Below are 20663 nucleotides of genomic sequence, written 5' to 3' on the forward strand. Positions count from 1 at the left end.
GATTGACCATTATGACATCAAAGCACTCTTGCATTAAAAGAGTTGAAATTCACACGCAGATGCAGACACACTTTATATGCAATAACTGGAGGCTTACATATTTTAGCATAATAATAGTTATTAGATTATTTATCAAGCTACAGTTTTTTAAATTACGCAAACCTTTGTCCTCACGCCAAGGAAAAAATATCGTGTATTTAATTTAATTATTCAATAATTTTTTTAAGGGTTCCAAAAGTAGGCTAACACGCAATTTTATGCTTAAGTAAAAGTGAATCGAGACTTCATTGAACGAATCTCGAAGTGAGTGTAACCATCTTCATTAAGGAATATAGGCCTAGTGAAAGAAACAAGATAATAAAGTGAAGGATCAAAGGCTGCACAGAATTACTTTATGAAAAGCACATTTTTATTATTCATTTCATAACAGAGCCATGTAGACCATTTGTACAAGATACATCACAATCTAAAGTGCACAAATACTGTACAACAAATTGATATTAAATAAAATTTAAGAGGAAATCCACAGCATTTAAAACAAATGAAATTATAAAAATGTTGGGACATGCTTAAGATAAAGCAAACAATACATCTGGAAATAAAATAAAATTAAAACCATCTGTCACTTAGATACGGGATTCATTTAGCACAATAGGAGGGCGCTTCGCTTTGGCACCTTCTTATAAACTTCTAAAAATGCAATAGGAGGGCAGAATCACTTTTTTTATGTAAACAAAAGAAAGTAAGACAGAATAGCAGGGATCTATACATTTGAGTGAGAATGGACACATCCGATTCCTAAGGACTGGTGTAGAAGGTATAGTAGCCCATTCCTTTCTGGTTGTTGTCTTTGTTATATTCATCGGTGGTCAAGTCCTCGCACTTGATGGTGGGTGAGGTGTCAGTGCTTGACCCTCCCGGTGATAACCTGCGCCTCTTGCAGATCATGGAGTACACCCCCGAGTCGGTAGAGTCCACTGATTTCAGCGAGTGCGGCGTCTCCATCCACGGCGAGGTGGCAGCAGCAGCAACACCCACAGCGGCGGCCGTGGTGGTGGCGGCGACAGCCGTGGTGCCCTCGTCTTGCAGCTTGTCCTTGGCTGCCAGCGGGTCATCGGCGTAGGCCGGGGGACTGGGCCGCGGGGACCAGGGCAGGCCCGTGGTCATCTTCCGCTGGTACGCGCCCCTGGTGCTGCCCCAGCCGGCCATGAAGGCGGCCGAGTCCGGGTAGTAGCCCAGCGCGTGGGACGACTGCAGGGGCAGGGGCTTGATGCCGTACGAGGAGAGCAGGCCCGAGGTGGAGTAATCGCCATCGTACGGCAGGTCCAGCTTGGCCGACGAGCCCGTCTGCTGGACCGAGCCCACGAACCAGCGCTGGGCCGAGGCGGCGCTGGCGGCGGCGGCGGCCGCCGCGTCCTCACCCTGCGGGGAAAGCAGGCCGTTGGTCTGGGGCACGGCGCGCTCACCCGTGTAGAAGCGGTGGTTCTGGGGCAGGTTGTTGACAAACTGGTCCTGGAAGAAGGGCTGCATGGCGTAGCGCGCCCCCGGCACAATCTGGTGGGAGCGGGGGGAGTCCGTGGGGGAGGGCGTCAGTCTGTCGCTCTCTGGGGCCGTGTACATCCTGGGAGAGGGGAAGAGGGGATGAGGAAACAAGAAAGGGAAAGAAGGACAGAGCAAAAGAGACGGAGGTCAGAGAACTGAATAGAGAGAACTAAATAACCTTTATTTGTATTATATAATACAAAAATGTCCTCAGTTTACTCCAAAAGAAAAAAAGAAAGAACAGCACTGATCCACAAATTAATTACAAAGAATCCAAGTGTGTGTAAATGTACTTACGAATCATAGTTGTCTCTGAAGCCTTTTGCGAAGGGATTGTGGTCAATCTTCAGCTGTGTGATCTGTGCCAAAAAAACAAAAACAAAACAGGTCAGCTAGTATTCAATTCAGGGACAACATATCAAGAGTTGATGTCAGTGGGTGTAGGCTTGCAAAACAGGAAAGGTGGTCTGCTACTCACATCTGTGTTCTGGTAAGCGGTGACTGCAATGAACTGGTTCTCAGGAAAGGTGAAGGTCTGAGTCTTCGCTTCGTTGCTTATGTCCTCTGCACCATCCTCAGTAACTTCCACTATGTGAAGCCGCGGTTGATATTTGTGCAGCGACTGCAAGACAATCATCTACCAAAAGACAAGTGTGCAAGTAGCTATGTGTTAAAACCACTCAAGATGCGGTGTGAGCAAGTAATGTTTTTGTGTGTGTGCATGTGTGCGTGCGTTAGTGTGTGTGCGTGCGCTTATGTGTAAGATTGTGTGTGTGTGTGTGTGTGTGTGTGTGTGTGTGTGTGTGTGTGTGTGTGTGTGTGTGTGAGAGAGAGAGAGTGTGTGCATATGTGTGAGATGGTCTTCAGTGTATATGTGTGGGGTGCACCTTCATATTCGTTCCTTTATGCACAAGTTAGGAACAAAGAGTTTATCTCAAACTCTAGTTTATCTCTCTGCATAGTCTGCATTCTCTGCATAGTCTGTCTGCCTCTTCACCCCCTCCATGTTTGGATACTGTCTGTCCACAAGCCACTTTTACCACTGTCTTTCTGCCTCACTGTTTGCGTATTAGCACATATGCATAACCCCTCCCTCCATGCCACAGCCGAACTGTGGCCACACTTATACCTTTTCTTAAAAATTTTAATGCACTATCACCATGACACTCATTCACACAGAGCACCTTACCTTACCTTACTATGCACAGAGAATCACAGGCTCAGTCCCTATACTTTAATTACTCTTTCTGCTGTTAAAGAATGTGTTTGTGTTGTCTGTATGCTGCTGAGACCTTGAATTTCCCCTGGGGATCAATAAAGTATCTATCTATCTATCTATCTATCTATCTAAAATAACATTAAATTAAAATTGGGAATGTTTTTTCAGTGTTTGCCAATAATATAAAATATGTTTATATGTATAAGATAAATGAAAGAAAGAAACAGTTGTCACATCTACCACGCAGTTTACCAACCTGGGTGTTGTTATTGTTGGCGCCCTTGTTGTTGGTTAGCTTCAGCTTGCCGAAGGAGATCTCCTGTCGCATCCAGTGGGCCCCGGTGTTAGGAGATTCAGGGTGGACATACACTTTATTTCCTACGTAACAAAAGGATATTTTCGCAGCTCGGTTAACGATGCTGAAACTGATTTGCTTTTCTTGAAATGTATTTAAAATAAAAAGTTTAATTTCATTATGAATTAAATGATATTACATTTAATTAAACCACCAATAATGCATTCGTTAAGCATAAACCTTTGTTGCAAGTTTCTTTAAGTGTGTGAATGGAAATTAAATAAACATGCAAACAACAACAATAATGCTAACAATAGGAATATTGTTACTAATTACAAGACATATGAATAATATATTTTCACTATATAAGCATGCATTTGTTCAATTTAATTGTAAATAACGCCTGAATCATTTCATAATTTAAACACATTTTATATTCTCGTTCATTTGCACATAGAAACAAAATTCAACTGAATCGCAATTAAAAGTATAATAATGATTCGATAGTAAATTATACATTTCACAATATGGAAGATACAATTCTGACGAATTGCGCTCGAACTATATTTCGTTTAGGTCTGACTTTAGCAACTTTTGTCAGCGCTCATTTGGTCACAGATGGGTGCGCATTGGCTAGAAGGGTTAGAATGGGCTTTGACGAATTATGTGTGAAAGAAAATAAAACATACCTTGCATGTTGTTGTCAGCCTTTCCACAGGTCACCCATTTACCTCCTTGGAAACGCCAGTGGTTTGGATCGGCCAAAATTACCTCCACAAAGACGTTGTAATGTGCCGTTAGATTCAGTCCAGTGATGTTGAAACTAAGAAAGGGAAACATCCGCCTGTCAAATAAAAACGTGAGGATTAGTTTTCAAGCGTTGGCGAACATCTGGGAAACATCACAATACATTTTAAATTAAGTTGATTATTGCTCTTTTTTTTTTAGCGCAAACCACTAAGTCAACGTCGCTGTCCATCGTTGAGCATAAATCGCAGATGCAAAATGAGTCAAGCATTATTAACGGTTAATTCTTAAATATTGCAGCAATATATCATTTTACTAATGATAACTTCAGCGTTTTGGCAACGGTAGGACGCATGGCGCACATTTATGCAGACAATTATTTTACACTCATAATTTCGGAGATAGGCTTTTTACGCATCAGATTGCAATGCGATAGGCCCACATTCTCCGTTCTGTTTGATTGATCTATGTGCATGGCTTACCTGCCCTGTTTGGTGATGATCATCTCCGTCTGATGTCGGTGAAACTTCAGCCACAGAGGACGGTTGCACAAATAAACTTGAGCCCTTGCTCCTCCGGCTGACCCTGGGATAGGCATTGAGCTGAGTCCCGAGCCTGATCCTGGGTACGGCGGGTACAGGCATCCTGGACCTTGCCCAAACTGGTACCCTGTGGCAAATTGACTCCTACTGGCGCAGACAGCTGATGAAAACCCTGTCGGTGGCAAGACCGATCCGTAATGCAGTGAAGTCGAATACCTAGACCCGTTTGACCCACTATACACAGTTCCGGTCTGTCCGTAAGGGAACAGAGAACATGGGTTCGCCACGTCGGTGCTGGGCTGTGTTGAAGAGATGAAGTACCTGTCAGAACCGAGTTCGTCTATGTTATAGCGACGGCTGCTGGAGAGGTCATCTTCGCCGATGACTGGCGAACTTTTTCTTCCATCTGGAGCCGTTTTAGTCCCGGAGAAGTGGTCACTCTCTCCCTCGCCCATCATTGCGTTTCCAACCGCACTATGATATTTCTTGGGCCCGTTATTTGCCTCGGATTCCGTTCGATCCACTTCTTGGTAGTCAATCTGCGTCGACCCCGGGCTATTCGTAGTACTTTCTGAAGAAGAGAGATTGTAAAAAGTCTTGGGCAAATTGATAGATGCGCTGGGCAAAATATTCTCTAACTGCATTCTTAAATATACGACGAATAAAAAGCACTGCGACTTTAAAGATTCCAAAACAAATGATAAGAACCAAGACGCACCGCTGGCGTCTTGGTAAATATTCTTTACTTGCGGCCCCTGTAGAAAGATACGTAGGCTTCAGAACATCTAAGGCGCACCTTCGAATCTCGGTTTCTGCCCTTTTATCTGTGCTGTGTGACAGTAACGCTGCAGTTCTCTTATATAGGATAGTCCTTACTCATACCACAAAGTAGCCTACCTCAACTTTGATGGGAGGAGCTTCGTGAGATCCGAGACAATCATTGTTTCTCGCCTGCTCATTGGCTGACACAAACTTCACATTAATTCAATTAGAAAATGCAATAACAGTATTGACACCGATGCTGCTTATCCCAGCAATTGCAGATGTTTCACATACGAAAATAAAATATTTCTAGTTTATTTATTTGTGTTTGCCTGACTTCATGAAAGAGGAGACACGAGATAATAGCTTACCAGTTGAAGCTTGACTCTTGTAAAACATATTTTAAGACAACAGACTCAGCAATAATGTTGTGGCTTGTAAACTATACCCTTGCAGTCATTGGATCAGAATTGAAGATTCAAGAAAAAACATCTACTTACCAGGGGAGTGATTTAACACCTCTTCATATCTGTCTGTAAAAGACTGCGCGCAGGTCGTCTGAAAGCCTTTTTGTCAAGAAAAGCCGTTTGAAGCGTGGCGACTGAAAGAAAGCAGCTATTAAACTGAACCGACCATGAAACTGATTTTGTGGTCAATCAACAAACACGTGCACCGGTGTTCAGATCATACTACAACAATTTGGAGGCCTTTTTCAGATTTCCAGTAGAACTTCAAACAGTGTTTCACATTTAAAAAAATCTAAATGTTCTCAAAATAATTAAAAACTCAAATGTTACACAGCATTTGATATCGATGATTAGATTAAATTGCATTAATTTCAACGGCAAAGCTGAAGTTCTTTATGAACACCCGTTTAAAAGCTAACGACTTGCCAGCGCTTCTTGGTTAAAACTAAACTCTTGTTAGTATGACTGTCTTCTTTCTGAAAGGCGTGCAAAAGTTTTGAGGAGGGGGCGGCACCTGTGAGGTCACAAGTTTTACTAAAAGCTCCCTCTTTAATACTCCCCCTTTGAGCTAAAGTCATCCCTTTAGATATGAGTAATTCTAAAACAAAGGTGATCAAATATAGACATTGACTTTATTGGCCCATGCTAGTGTAACTGCAAATTGCTATAATTCCAAAATCAAGCTTGGTATCTAGGCCTGATATGGATGGTTCACCTAGCCTATCTATGTGTACTGCTGAAGACTAAATGCAGTTGATTAAAGCGCTCGGAGAGGATATTCTGTTTGCATTTCTGTATGCAAGACCTGCTGCAGTGTCCTGTGAAAAAATATCTGGTCACTGGCCATCACCTGAATAAACACTTCAAAACGCACTATGTATTAATTCAGTATGAAATTATATCTGATTATCTTGAGATAATCAAGCGGTCACGTGAAAGAAATAGGCGCGTACAAATCCCAATGGAGCTCTACCCGTAAAGCTGAGGGAAAACGGCCAATTATTTTTCCATCTGAACGAACCTGTGACGCTGAATGAAGGGACAGCTTGGCTAAAAGAAATGCGTTGTTAAAACTCGATAACCGGCGCGCCGGTGACACACACAAGAAATGCAGTGGAGACATTTAAGGCAAATGCAGCAGGCACGTGAGGAAAGAAAACACTTAAGACACTTAAGACCGCCCCTCGGACGGCACGCGCGCTTACCCGGAAAGAATACCCTCTCATTCGTCAACTTGACGTTCAGTAAGGTGAAACAGAATGCAAACTTTGCACACGAAAGGACGGTAAAGACTGAGTGGTAAAACAATGTTTTTGACAAAGAATGAATTTCCAATTGTAGCCTGGAAATATCACAGTAAACCTGTCCAAATGTGTCTAAAGCTAATAAAAATGGAGATGTCGATTTTTGTAGGTGTCCTACACAACTCCATATACGAATTAAAATAAGAATATATTATTTAAATAAAGAATGTATAAAATCCAAACCTTAGGTTTTTACGTAGATTGTAGATTAACTGTAGGCTAGTAACTGTAACCTCCTCTCACTATAGTGCTCTCTGGTGTCGACAGTTTGCTATAGTCACACTGCACAGCAGATGAGTAGCTTCTTATGTTGTTGGCTAGTGTGTTGGCGAGGGAAACCAAATTCATAGTCAATACTTAGACCACAATAATTAAAATAAATAAATTAATAAATAAATTAAAAAAACTGTTTAAGTAGCACGGACGGGGGGGGGGGGGGGGGGGGGGGGTCCTACATCATACAATGTGTTTCAAAATAATATATGAGTCAGGGGACATTGATAGTATGCAAAATATGTATGCACAAATCTACAGTATGCACACACACTTGTAGACACACACACACACACACACACACACACACATAGTTTGGGGGATGTCATTAATGCATTCTCACACAGCAGAGCATAGTCTACTGTGCCATGTAAGTGGGACTGAGAGCAAAAGGCTTCTTTAAAAAGCCATGAGAAAGTAGGAAAGAAATTGTATTCTTTTTAATGCATCTCTCAATATTATACAATACACGTTAATCTGCTTAAACACATGTCTTACATCTTAAATAATATCTGAGAAGGCCACATATGATAATGAAGGCACTCTAATAATCAGTTAAGAAGTATGTAAATAAGCTACTACTAATAGTAACGATAATAATTGAAATTATGATAATAATAATAATAATGAAAATTAAAACAATGTTACATCTGATTAATGTGTGTGTCCTGTGATGTGTTTATACTGAATGAACTGCTTAGAGCTGTGTGACAGAGGGGTGTGAAGATTATGGGGAAATGGGGCTAAAAATCTGTCAAAAGCGAGAGGAGTGGTTGTGTGTGCGGGATGGTAGTGTGTGTGTGTGTGTGGGGTGGTAGTGTGTGTGTGTGTGGGGGGTGGTAGTGTGTGTGTGTGTGTGGGATGGTAGTGTGTGTGTGTGTGTGTGGGATGGTAGTGTGTGTGTGGGGTGGTGAGCTGTGGGATGGTGGTAGGGGGGTCTGCCCCGGCTGGAGGCAGATTGGGTCGTGCCACGGAGAGGAAATCAAAATCTGGACACTGGTCTGTTTGGGGAGCACAGCGGCATGGCTCAAGATGTCAGCTGGGGCCTTGGAGGCCCCGGACGTATCCCAGGATGCCCTTTTGCCTGAGTGGCTGTCTCTCACCGGCGCGGGGTTGTGATTTGACGTGGTGGCAGCCGTGCGTCATGTCGCCACAAATTATCTTATTTTCACCCCTTCTCTGCTTCTGTCTCTTTCTCCTGAAGTCTCTTTGATTAAAGTCTGTAGGGAAAACATACATAACGCTCCACACTGCTAACTGTGGAACCACTGAAGGGAGAGAGAGAGAGAGAGAGAGAGAGAGAGAGATGGGGTGAAGGGTGAAGAGGGATAACTCAAAATCAATATTGTGCTTTTAGAACTGGGCAAAACCTTAAGGGACAGGAAAGTCTCAAAAGGTTCCTAGACATCAAAATCTCAGATATCTCTCCCAAATAATATTCCCCTACCTATGACCGGGATAGTGAAAAATAGTGAGCTAAGCTGCCTTTATTTGGATGTAAACTAGGCTTGCTGGCGTTGATGGAGGAAATGGCCCTGCAGTCTCTGGTCTTAGGGCTGAGGACCCTTGCTGCTCCTTAAATTAAAGTCTGAATTTGGCAAGGGTCCAGCTAGGAGCTGGCCAGCAGGGTGACACTCCAACACGAGTCTTCCAGTTCTGCTGCAAAGAAGTCTATCACCACTTGACTGGCAAGACATCTTGGGGGAATTAAATAAAGGTTCATTTTGATGTGAATGTAAAAAAGAAGTAAATGACAAGTAGAGAGAGTGTGGATCAAAAGAGAGACAGCCTAAGAGGAAAGTGGGAAATGATCGAATACATGGCATTCATTGGGAGAAAAGCAACATGTTACAAAATGTGCCCAATAAAATGACTACAACTGCCTGTCAGGCTTATTCTGGATTTGTGTTTGAGCTATGAGTGGGTGATCTGCGTTTGCTCAAACTGGCATATTTTGCCACGTTACATCACACCTCCACACGCAGACGTAGTGTAACAATAAAATTCATTGCGTCCCGAGAAGCAGTTCGGCGCACACCGGATCTCCTCCTTGCCTCTGTAGACTACATTCCCGAGGACATTCGGGGATGATAATGCACGCAGAAGCGCTCGACAGGTTTGCTTCTGACAGAGGAAGATAGGAGAATCGATGTAATATATGACGCTACCTTAGAATAATAAGGTTCGATCTGACATTTTTGTCAAAATGGAGTTATTTACATATTTTTATTCTTTGAAAGTTTCTTAAGTTCAAATTAGGTGTTTCTTAAAGTTGTGTACATATTTGGACTTTATATCAAAAAGAACTTGTTTCATTTACCATGGAACTCTATGGAACTCTAAAACTTTGAAGCTCAATATCTCAGAACTCAAAACGCAGATAGAACCTTATTATTCTAGGGTAGCGATGAGTTAAACACATTTCACTTATTGAGATTCAAAATCAAGATGACCAATTATTGCCAATAAGAGTAGGCTACCCTTTTTTGCAATATAGTCTATAATAAATAATATGTTAAGCATTCCAACTCCTTATTGCCAATGAATTATACCAAGGCATCTCGTTATTCTTGACCGCGTTGTACAGATTGCTGTGAAGCGATGAAAACATCCGATTAAACAAACAATAAACGTTGCCCGAATGTCCACTTTTAGGGTAAAACCGCACGAGTTCAAGAGTTTGTTAGTGTTTCCACAACGACTCTGAAAAGCGGCCAGTGAAATAGAGAAAACAATATAAATGTGATTTATATGTGGGCAGCGCGTAGGATTAATTCCAAACGAGGCTAAAGTTTACACGCTCTCATAAAGGAGCTCCCGTTTTGACCTGTCAGCGTGTTTCTTGACCACCTATAAAAGTGTAAGAGCGCTCACGATGACCTCCGATGGCCCAAGGCCAGGGGCAGCGCGACAGGGGAAGGGAAGTCCTACCATATTGTTGTCAGGGCAGATAATCAGCAGAGCACATGAAAGCGGCGCATTCCAGGTTTATGGGCCAAAGCGGCCGCTGTACCCTTTGCTGCGAAGTGAATTCATGTACCCCATTGCAAGGATTAATAACGCACGTCTCATTAGTGGATCCCGCCGCCTAGACCCCTGGCAGGAGGGGAGCTGGGAAACGCGAAGGACTGCAGGACGCTCCGCGACATGCGCTCCTGCACCCATCGTATTATCTTCCCGTGGATTTATTCTCGCATAAACGATACACATGGGATGTCCCTCGCCAGGCGATGATTCTCCGGACGTGCGCCCATAAAATAAATGGACATGCCTGTAACCGAGTCACCTAAACGCGGGCTGTTAAATAAAATGTCTCCTTAAATCACCCTGCAAGGGAAGATGTTTCATATTTACCTACCTGGTGACGTGCCATACTTTTTCAATGAAAAGAATATGACTTATTAGGCTATCACCCGCTGAAGTCACACTCTGAAATCTATTTACCATTGCTTACGTACTTTAGCAACATCAGAGATTACTACAAACATACATTTTTTCTTTCTCTTTTTCATACATTGTATATTCACTTAAAATTGACCTAGCATTGGCCAAGATAAGCCATATGAAATGTTAGATTTAAGCATGTTTTTTCAGCAGGGTCATTCAGTGTAACAAATGACGCTGCTCTAGCTCATCTTAAGATCCATATTCATCCGATAGCCAGGGGAATTCTTTACCACATGCTATTTACATAAGTCCATTAAAAAACACATGGATGCACAACACATCACACATCACTGAAATCTTAGAATAAGCCCCCTTACGCACACATTCTGGGTATGCGTTTCGTCTATGGATATTATGTGCCGTCAGTGTACTCTCTCTCCCTTTCCCTGTGTGTGTGTGTGTGTGTGTGTGTGTGTATGTTACTTCTTTTCATAAATATGTGTTTGTATTACTAAGTATGTGATTGTCCAGCTCTACTGTGTTAGTACCATATAGTGCACTGTACCATATGACATCCCCATATCTATTTTATGTATGTGTATGTGTGTGTGTGTGTGTGTGTGGGGGGGGGGGGGGGGGTCATTATACAGTATGGCAGTATACATATGAATGTGCCAATGGCTATGTAACTTAATGTGACAATGGGTTTTGGAGGGGCGGTGTTAATCCATCGGTAAGCCATGGCATTAGGCGGGAATCCTATATCCAACAAGGAGATTGATTCAGCGCACCTTGTGTGGTTGAGCCTATGCAGCCTAACATGATTTGACTGTATCTGAATAGCCGTGACAAAGAGATGGAAGAAAAGAGAGACGAGAGAGAGAGAGAGAGAGAGAGAGAGAGAGAGGGAAAGAGACGGACAACTTCTATAGCACTGGTCATCCTTGGTGATGAAATCCTGCAGAAGACAGCTTCTTGTCAAAACGCTATTCCAAAGAAACAGTTGTATATTCAGAAAAAAAAAAAAAAAAAACAGTGAAAAAAAACCCGTTATAGCTGTATACAAAGGTGATGGTGCTGTCATTCATACTGCCCTTATGTGTGCCTCTTGGCTATCGAAGAGGAGCAATACAATGGACCCTAACATATACTGGCCTTTACCCCTTCACCTCCAGTTAAACATGCCGCCTCTTCTACTGACCCAGTTCTACCTCCTCACCCCTCCTCCACACACACACACACACACACACACACACACACACACACACACACACTGCTATTACAGGGCAAATGCCAGATGAATAGACTGCACAGGCACCGAGAGGGATGCAGGCGCTAAAAGTTTGACAGGCGAGGCTGGATGTTCGTGTCCGGATAGATCTTTGCTCACCAGGGGAACCAGCCTCTCAGGCACTCCCTGTTTGGTCCACGGTGTGGGTCGGAGGGATGGAGGGAGGGATGGATGGGTGAGGGAATATGAAAGAGAAAGCAGAAGGGTTAGTAAAGACTGGAGGGAGAATAGAGAGGGTGGGGCAGGAGGGGGGTGAGGCTCTTGGATACTTCAGAGAACCACAGTGGTTGACAAAACACACACACACGCACACACACACACACACACACACACACACTGGTCACACACACAATCACTGATCGCCTCAGCAGTGCTCTTACGAGAAAACAAGGAGGGCTTTTATCACTTTTCTAACCCTGACTGAGAAACTGCATTTCAACCTTGTGTTTCCCCCTCTCCCCCTCTCTCTCTTTTCTCTCTCTCACTCACTCACTATCTTACTCTGCATTCATTCCTACTCCGTCTAATACACCTCTCTCTCTTCTCTCTTTCCTCTGTCTTTCTCTCTATTTCTGTCTTCCTCATCTCTCTCTTCCATATACTCTTTAAATTCATCTTTCTTTTTCCCAATTTTTCTTCCCATTCCTATTTATAGTCTCTCCATTTGTCGACCCCTCTCTCTCTCTTTCTTTTTCTCTCTCTTTCGCTCTCTCTCTCTCTAACCATTGCCCCCCCGCTCTCTCTATCTTGCTCTCTCTCTCAATTCAATTCAATTCAATTCAATTCAATTCAATTCAATTCAAGAAAGCTTTATTGGCATGACTGAACATACAATGCCAAAGCATAATACAATAGTAGTAGTAATAATAAGCATGTAACGTAAGTATGATAGTACTTAATAGTAGTGAACTCTCTGTCTTTAACCATCGGCTACCCCTTTTCTCTCTCTCTCTCATTCTCCACTTACCCCACCACTTTCTCAGCTCTCCCTCTCTCTCTCTTTCTCTCTCTCTCACCATCGGCTACCCTTTCCTCTGTCTCTGTCTCTCTCTCTTTCTCTCTCTCCACTTACCCCACCACTTCCTCAGCCCCCCCCCCCCCCTCTCTCCTGTAGACTGGGGGGGGACACAAACAGATTTGCACCACAGGAGAGTCTTGTGGTCCTGTGCCTCAGTGTGGTGGTTAAAGCCGTGAGTCAGAAGTGCGAATGTAGAGTTTTAACACTTCCCTCCGCCGGTACCAGAGCCTGTAAGAGAAACATGGAAGGAGAAGCCTCCACTGACTACGGTGGCATGCACACACACACACACACACACACACACACACACACACACACACACACATACACACACAGGCACAGATACACACACACACACACACACACACACACACACAGCATATGCAAGAGGGAGGGCGCTTTCTGTCGACATGTTTAATGGTTTAAGGCTGACCCCACAGTGAGCAAGTGACGCCCAGGGAATCCCAGGGCTCTTCTTTCACTCTCTCTCTCTCCCTCTCTCTCTCTCTCTCTCTCTCTCTCTCTCTCACACCCTCTCTCTCTCTCTCTCTCTCTCTCTCTCTCTGTCAGATTTGCCTGTGTCCCCTGGGATCCGGTTCCACATGCCAGACTTCACTCTCCAAGATGTGCCGTTAAAAAGTTTAGTTTGTAGAGATCAAATAGAAATTGATGGCATAATTAGGTGAGTGTGTTTTTGGTAAGGGAGGCATATCTAATAATGGCTGTTGTTTAGTTAACAGGCCAAACCTTTATATCGACCTCTGTGTAGATCTCCCAGTCAGCTTATTTGACTTATTTGAAAGCTCACCAGTGAGTCATCATATTTCTAGTCAACTCTAAGATATTTATTTGGAATCAGTTATCATACCCTGAACCGATATGCAAAAATGTCATCAATTGTATCTATTGTACTTGATACAGTAAATGCAGGATATTGTTGGATAAGCAGAATGCATTGTATTTAAACCATTTTTGGCTATTTGGCCACTGCATATGTGACCAAGCATATGTGACTGCATGCACACACACATGCGCACACACACACGGCATGCCGCATGCTTCCATAAACCGCCACACGGGCGGAGAGACCTGCATGCTGTCTTCGGTGCAAAGGATCCCTTCAATATTGAACCCCAGGCACAGGCCTTGTCTCTGTATTTACATCTAAATGGCCGACAACAATCTGCGTCCCCGGAGCCTGGACTCCCCACCACCGCCACCACCGCCACCACCACCGCCACCGCCACCACCACCGCCACCGGCAGGCAGACTGGGGGCCCGCCCGGGGGGGCCGGATGGCTCCAGTCAGATGGAGCGGCCGCCGTCAGATGGGACATAAGCGACGGACGAGCCAAGCCAGCGAGTGGCCGAGACAGCAGGGGCTCCCTGATGCTGCGTCGAACGAAGCATACGATTCAAGGGGAAACCAGTCCGAGAGAGGAGAGATGAGAGAGTGTGGGTCTCTGAGGTGAACAGTGTAGAGGTCTTATATAGCGTGAGTTACATATATATATATATATATAAAAATCTATGTATGTATATAAAAATGTATGTATATAAAAATGCACTGGTATTTATATGAATAGGGAATATATGTGCAGATGAAGATGGTTTTGGTAAATAAACAAGAATATACAAATGGTCTCTGTAAAGAGAAGAGTTGATTTGAGAAATGAATGACGGTTATATTAATATTAATATGCTGCATGATGATCATAACTTCAGCAATAGTTGTTTCAGCAGCTTGAGAGATGCACTTTGTCCACTCTCTGGCCAACTCATCCCATCTTCAAGGGCCCTGTAGTGCTGCATAAAATGTACAGAATACCGTACAGCCCTCAGAAGATAAGAATGTTTTCAACTGGATAGTGTGTGTTTGCTATGCACCGGCCTCCCACATAGCTACTAGTGAAAAAAGAGGAGGAGGACGAGGAGGAGGACAAGGTGGAGGAGGAGGTGGTGGAGTAGGTGGTGGTGGTCATGAAGGAGGTCGCGGAGGAGGTGGAGGAGGTGGCTGTTGTACGATACGATACGATACGATACGATACGATACGACTTTATTTGTCAGTTTGCGCTGAAATTCTTTTTGGATCCCTGGGCAGCTCATTTAAGAATAGGAGGACATATACAGTACATACATGTAAGTCATGTAGCATCAATAGACACGCATGTAGACATACATGTAGGACATAAAGCATCATGGTGGTGGTGGAGGAGGTGGTGGTGGAGGCTCCGCTCCTTTTGGATCATCTGCCGGGTGTTTGGCTCATCCTTCTGTGCTTAGCAGGTTAGCCGAGATGGAGGTCTAGACACATGGGCCGCTCCTCTCCCCCTAACAGGCCTGCTGTCTGACAGAGCGGAGTGGAGCGGAGCGCCTGCCTGCCTTGGCGCTGGAGGAGCATCGCCGAGCCTTGGACCTCGCAAGAACGCAACAGCCGGGACCCTTTGGACACCAACCCAGTGCTAATGTTCCATTTTGTCTGACAGAAATCTGTTGGAGGGGAGGGAAAAATCTACCCCTCCCCCACCTCCTACCCATCAGAATGTCATTTACCCACAAATGTATGGCTTTCTCTGTAATATTTATGCACCCACACACACATATGCGCGCGCATGGACGCACACACAACACACACACACACACACACACACACACACACACACACACACACACACACACACACACACACACACACACACACACGTCCAGTGTTTGGTTTATTACAGTTTAGTGGTGAATAGTAGTGAAGCCAGTGGATGATTTGGATTTCAGTAGTTACATCAGATACATGTGTATATCTGAGAAGACACAAAGGGGCTTACAGTAGGGAGCTCAGGAGACTTCAGATAATTCCTTGCTCCTTGCTCAGGTGCTCTTCTGCGATGGGCCAAGTGAGAATCCAAAGAAAAAAGAATTTGCAGAGGTACTCTGAAGTTAAAAAAGTATAAAAAGCCTTTAATTTATCATGGCAAGAACTGGTTAAAAGCAAATTATTTTTTCTTTGGACATCTGTATATCTGATTGGTCAGTTTTTACCACTGACAGGTAAGTCATCATCTGGCCTAAGATGTGTATGTCTGTATTAATTAAATTCAGTAAAGTAACAAAGAGATCTGATATAAATATGATGTCAGGAAGGATTTGACCTCAATAGCCAGTTTAAAACTCTTCATAAGGATATGCAGCATTCTGTACTAGTTCTTACGTATAACTACAGGGCCCTTGCAGGAGGCCAGAGAGACAAGTGCATCTATCAAGCTGCTGAAACAACTTCATATTGCTAAAGTTATGATCATCATGCAGCATAATAATAAATATAACTGTCATTAATTTACAACTCAATTTATCTCCTGGTAGAAGGCTGCATTAACTCTGGACTTGATAAAAAGCAGTGGACCAACACCAGCAAATGACATGGCACCCCAAATCTTCACTGACTGTGGAAACATCAAACTGGACTTCAAGGAGCTTGGATTCTGTTCCTCCACTCTTCCTCCATACTCTTGGGACATTGATTAGACCCTGATATCCAAATGAAATGCTGTTTTATGTGAGAAGAGGAGTTTGGACCACTGAGCAACGGTCCAGTTCTGTCTCTTCTTATCCCAGGCAAGCAACACTCTCTACTCTAACCTGGTGTGGCTTGATGTTCCCCCAAGTTTTTGAATCAACTTTGCTTGACAATTCGCTCAAAGCTGCTGTCATCCTTGTTGCTTGCAAACCTTTTCCTACCACACTTTTCCATTCCAGTCAACTTATCATGAATATGCTTTCATACAGCACTCCGTAAATACCCGGCCCACCTTATGTGGCTTACCCTTCTTGTGGGGGGTGTCATTGACGACTATCAACCTTCTGGACATCTATCAAGTCTGCAGTCTTTCCAATGATTGTGGTTGGGTTTACTGAACCAGACTAAGAGTTTAAAGGCTCAGGAAACCGACATTTCTGTATTATAACCTCTTTATTCTAATATTTTGAGATACTCATTTTGGTTTTCATGAGCTATAAGCCGTAATCATCAAGATTACAACAAAAATGTCACTTTATATCTAATGAATCTAGAATAAATGAAAGATTCACTTTTTGAACTAAATTAAGGGGAGAAATGAACTTTTCCACGATATTCAAATTTTTTGAGACCCTCCTGTATATAATTCATGCTAAATACAACCTCTAAACTGTTCACCTCACAGACCCCTTGTTGAATGGCTGGAATTGTTGTTGACTGTTGTTGTTGACATGTTGACTGGCTGGACTGGTTTATGGCTCAGTCTGATCCTTCTCTCTCATCTAACCTCACCTTTTATCCGTGGTTAAATGTAAAGAGGCCTGAATATCAGCTTTCATTGCTTCTGATGGGTGGGTTGGGTGCTCGTATGTGTTGTAGTGACACTGTCCTTGTAATGTGAGAAGACAAAAATAGGCTAAGTTGTTTCATTAAGTGAAACTTAAATTAGCAGGAGTTGAAGATACAGTATACCATCACAACCACTGTGTGTGTGTGTTTGCGGATGATTTTCTTAGCAATCAAAATGTTTTGCTAATGCACACGATGACACGCATCAATGCATGCTCATCTGAAAGTGTCATTTGACTAATTTTCATCTTTTGAACATTTCCATAAACAAGTGTCTTGTGGGTCTCAGAATGATACCATCTTAGTTTCCACTGAGGAGTGTTTTGTTTCCAGTCCCTCACTGTTGTTTGTCTTAACCCATGGGGCTTCAGCATGAGGGATAGCATGGCGCTTCCTCCACAAATGGATATCAAAAGGGGAACTTTACAGGAAGCTATTAGGAGAGGTGAACAAGATCATGATACAACACTGATCTCACATCCACATCTCATCAAGTCCCACATGCAAAGTACACACATATGATCACAAATATGATCCATATTAGATGCATATGTGTAGGCATGCACACATATCACACATGTATGCACACGTACACACACACACAGACACACACACAGACACACACACACACACACACACACACATACACACACAACCACACTGTATACACTGATCACACCTTTGGCTTGGAGACACACTCAAGGGGACTCCCGGGATGATATCATGTGCGTGGGTCTGCGTGTGGGAGGTGTGATTAGTAGCCATCAGTGTCTCCCCGCTTCCTTCCCTCCTCACCAACAGAGACAAGAGAAAGTAAGACGAGATCTTCAAAGGAAAATCAGCACTGACTCACAGAGATGAAGCACCTGAAAGCAAAGCTCCAAACTTCACATCTCTGACAAATCCCACAAAGACTAACCACTAAACATGAATAGTCAAAACCAAAAACAAAAGAACAACTAAATCAGTGTCATACCCGTGGCACGTTCATATTAGTAATTATTCTTCTATGCCACTAATTGATTATTTAAATTAATCATTGAGTATATCAGAGGTTATTTGTGATTATGATCCAGTGTTTGAGAAGTATTCACATACAACCTGAGAAAATGCAATGAAAGGACCATTAGCCTACAGATTTTTATCTTTTAAAAATGAGTTATCAGTTAGAAGACCGTTTACACTTCTGAGACAGAAAACCCACTGACTCAAAACTTTTTTAATGCCATTTTAAGAGGAAAATGTTGGGAAGCCCACACAGGTCTGTTACAGGGCTCAGATGTGTCGCTGAAGCAGAGATGTCATATGTTTGCATGCTACTTAGGTGGCAAATGTGAGTGATTTGCTATGGTTTTAGAATAGCCTTGCTTGGAGATTTTAGAATAGCCTTGCTACCAAGTGATCTTGGTATCACTTGACAGTACCGACATAAGAGTGACATGACATTGTCATGACACATGAATCCTAACCCCAACCCTAACCCTAATCCTAACCTCTAACCCTAACCCTAACCCTAAACCTAACCCTAATCATAACCCTAAGTTGTTATGACAAAAATGTCATGAATGTCACTTAATAACAGAAGTGGGTAACACTTTATTTTAATGTGTCGCTGTTACAGTGTACCTACCTAATTAGGTGCAGTGGTACAACCTGTGTAACAACATGTACCATCAGGTACTATCATTGTACTTGCATTATGTATTTGTGGGTACCTACATATAGATGTTACATTGTAATACTGAGTGCTTTTACAAAACTTTGCCAATTTGCCTACATTTTCATCAGAGGCAAAGAGCTGACCTAAGACCTGCTGGATGGGGTAAATATGGTCATGATAGATTTGATATACAAACCATTCTTAGCTCCAGTCAAGGCCTCATTGTCTTCAGTGTACAAGTGTACAGGTTCCAAGACATCGAAGACACAACATACATGTCATATGTACATGTAAGTAATTAACTGGTACACTTAATAGGTTTATTCCACTGTATCAAAGAGTAACAAGGTTGTAGCAGCACATCTGTTACATGTACACTGAAGACAATGAGGCCTTGACTGGAGCTAAGAATGGTTTGTATATCAAATCTATCATGACCAGATTTACCCCATCCAGCAGGTCTCAGGTCAGCTCTTTGCCTCTGATGAAAATTTAGGCAAATTGGCAAAGTTTTGTAAAAGCACCCAGTATTACAATGTAACAACTATATGTAGGTACCCACAAATACATAATGCAAGTACAATGACAGTACCTGATAGTACATGTTGTTACACAGGTTGTACCACTGTACCTAATTAGGTAGGTACACTGTAACAGCGACACATTAAAATAAAGTGTTACCCAAAAGGGTTATGTCATAAATGTTTATGACTTGTTTATGACATGTTCATGACAGTGTCATGTCACTCATGTCGATACTGTCAAGTAAAGTGTAACCGTGATGTTTTTAGGTATACATATTCAAACTACAGAATAACAGAAGAGTCCTGAGTTGCCACTTTCATATGATTCAACAGTATCGTATTGAATTACCGACACAGTTTCAAAAAAAGCTATTCAGAGTAATAGTTGTGCCAATCTTATTCTGATGCAACTGAGACTTGAGACAGTTGCAGGGAGGGAGATGGTTAGATCTGTGGTCAGATGACATTTGGGGACCCCCCATGTGTAGGAGGAATGTGAGTGTACGTGTAGGTTTTGAGGAGGCTCGGTAGAGGGGTTTGTGGCTTACCAGCATGCCCCCCCCCCCCTCCAACACACACACACACACACACACACACAGACACACACACACACACACACACATAATAGCTTGGCTTGCGACCGACCGAATACACTTGTCATGGGGAGTGAGTCACCGCGAGAGAGTGAAATTAAAATCCACGCAGGTGAAGCACAATGTTGCTTCGAACACGAGCAGGAAGCTGCTTGTGTCACTTGGGCAGAGTGCCGCCGTGGCGACAGAAATAATGCTTGGAAGTCGGAGCTGCAAAACGGCCATCAGTGTGTTGACGGTGTGCAAAGCTTGGGCTTTTTGGCAGGGCTGTGTGTGTAACTGGTGCGAGGTGCAGCGGCCTCACCTTCACAAACAAACCTAAGGCAAAACTTTCACACACACACACATATTCACATACACATACTCACACACACACACACACACACACACACACACACAAACACACACACACACACACACACACACACACACACTGAGAGTTGTAGCGCTCATCTGACGGTGACAGTGGAAAATTCTTGGCAGGGGCTGTGGAGCTTGACGGTCAGTGGAAGGGTAGGCCGCGTCCGGCAACAAACCATGGTGAGCGCCGCCCCTGCTCTTTATGTAGCTGATGACATGCCTAAAATAAGGGGGTCGGGCACCCCCCTGCCCTCGAACCCCGCACCCCTCCACACCCTCCCACTGATTCGGCCTGTTAGTTAACCATGCTTCCTGGTG

At 43.4% G+C, this 20663-nt stretch overlaps 1 protein-coding gene across 2 annotated transcripts; it reads right to left on the reverse strand.

Annotated features, from left to right (window-relative positions):
* Positions 1–387: 387 nt before the first annotated feature.
* Positions 388–6066, reverse strand: eomesa (eomesodermin homolog a). Of its 2 annotated transcripts, XM_076302174.1 has the most exons (7): positions 5608–6066; positions 4286–4916; positions 3746–3900; positions 3018–3139; positions 2021–2179; positions 1840–1901; positions 388–1621 (listed from the first exon to the last, which is right to left on the reverse strand). In XM_076302174.1, the coding sequence occupies exons 2-7, from the start codon at positions 4801–4803 to the stop codon at positions 799–801; spliced, it is 1839 nt and encodes a 612-aa protein (XP_076158289.1). In that variant the 5' UTR covers positions 4804–4916; positions 5608–6066; the 3' UTR covers positions 388–798. The 2 variants fall into 2 exon arrangements, with proteins under 2 accessions (XP_076158289.1, XP_076158288.1); XM_076302173.1 differs by lacking the exon at positions 5608–6066 and having other exon boundaries at positions 4286–5591.
* Between the last annotated feature and the right edge of the window lie 14597 nt (positions 6067–20663).

Source organism: Alosa pseudoharengus, unplaced genomic scaffold, assembly GCF_046254945.1.
Source record: "Alosa pseudoharengus isolate Yale_2024_CS ecotype anadromous, Long Island Sound unplaced genomic scaffold, YU_APseudo_1.1 YU_APseudo_1.1_scf_23, whole genome shotgun sequence".
NCBI lineage: Eukaryota > Metazoa > Chordata > Actinopteri > Clupeiformes > Clupeidae > Alosa > Alosa pseudoharengus.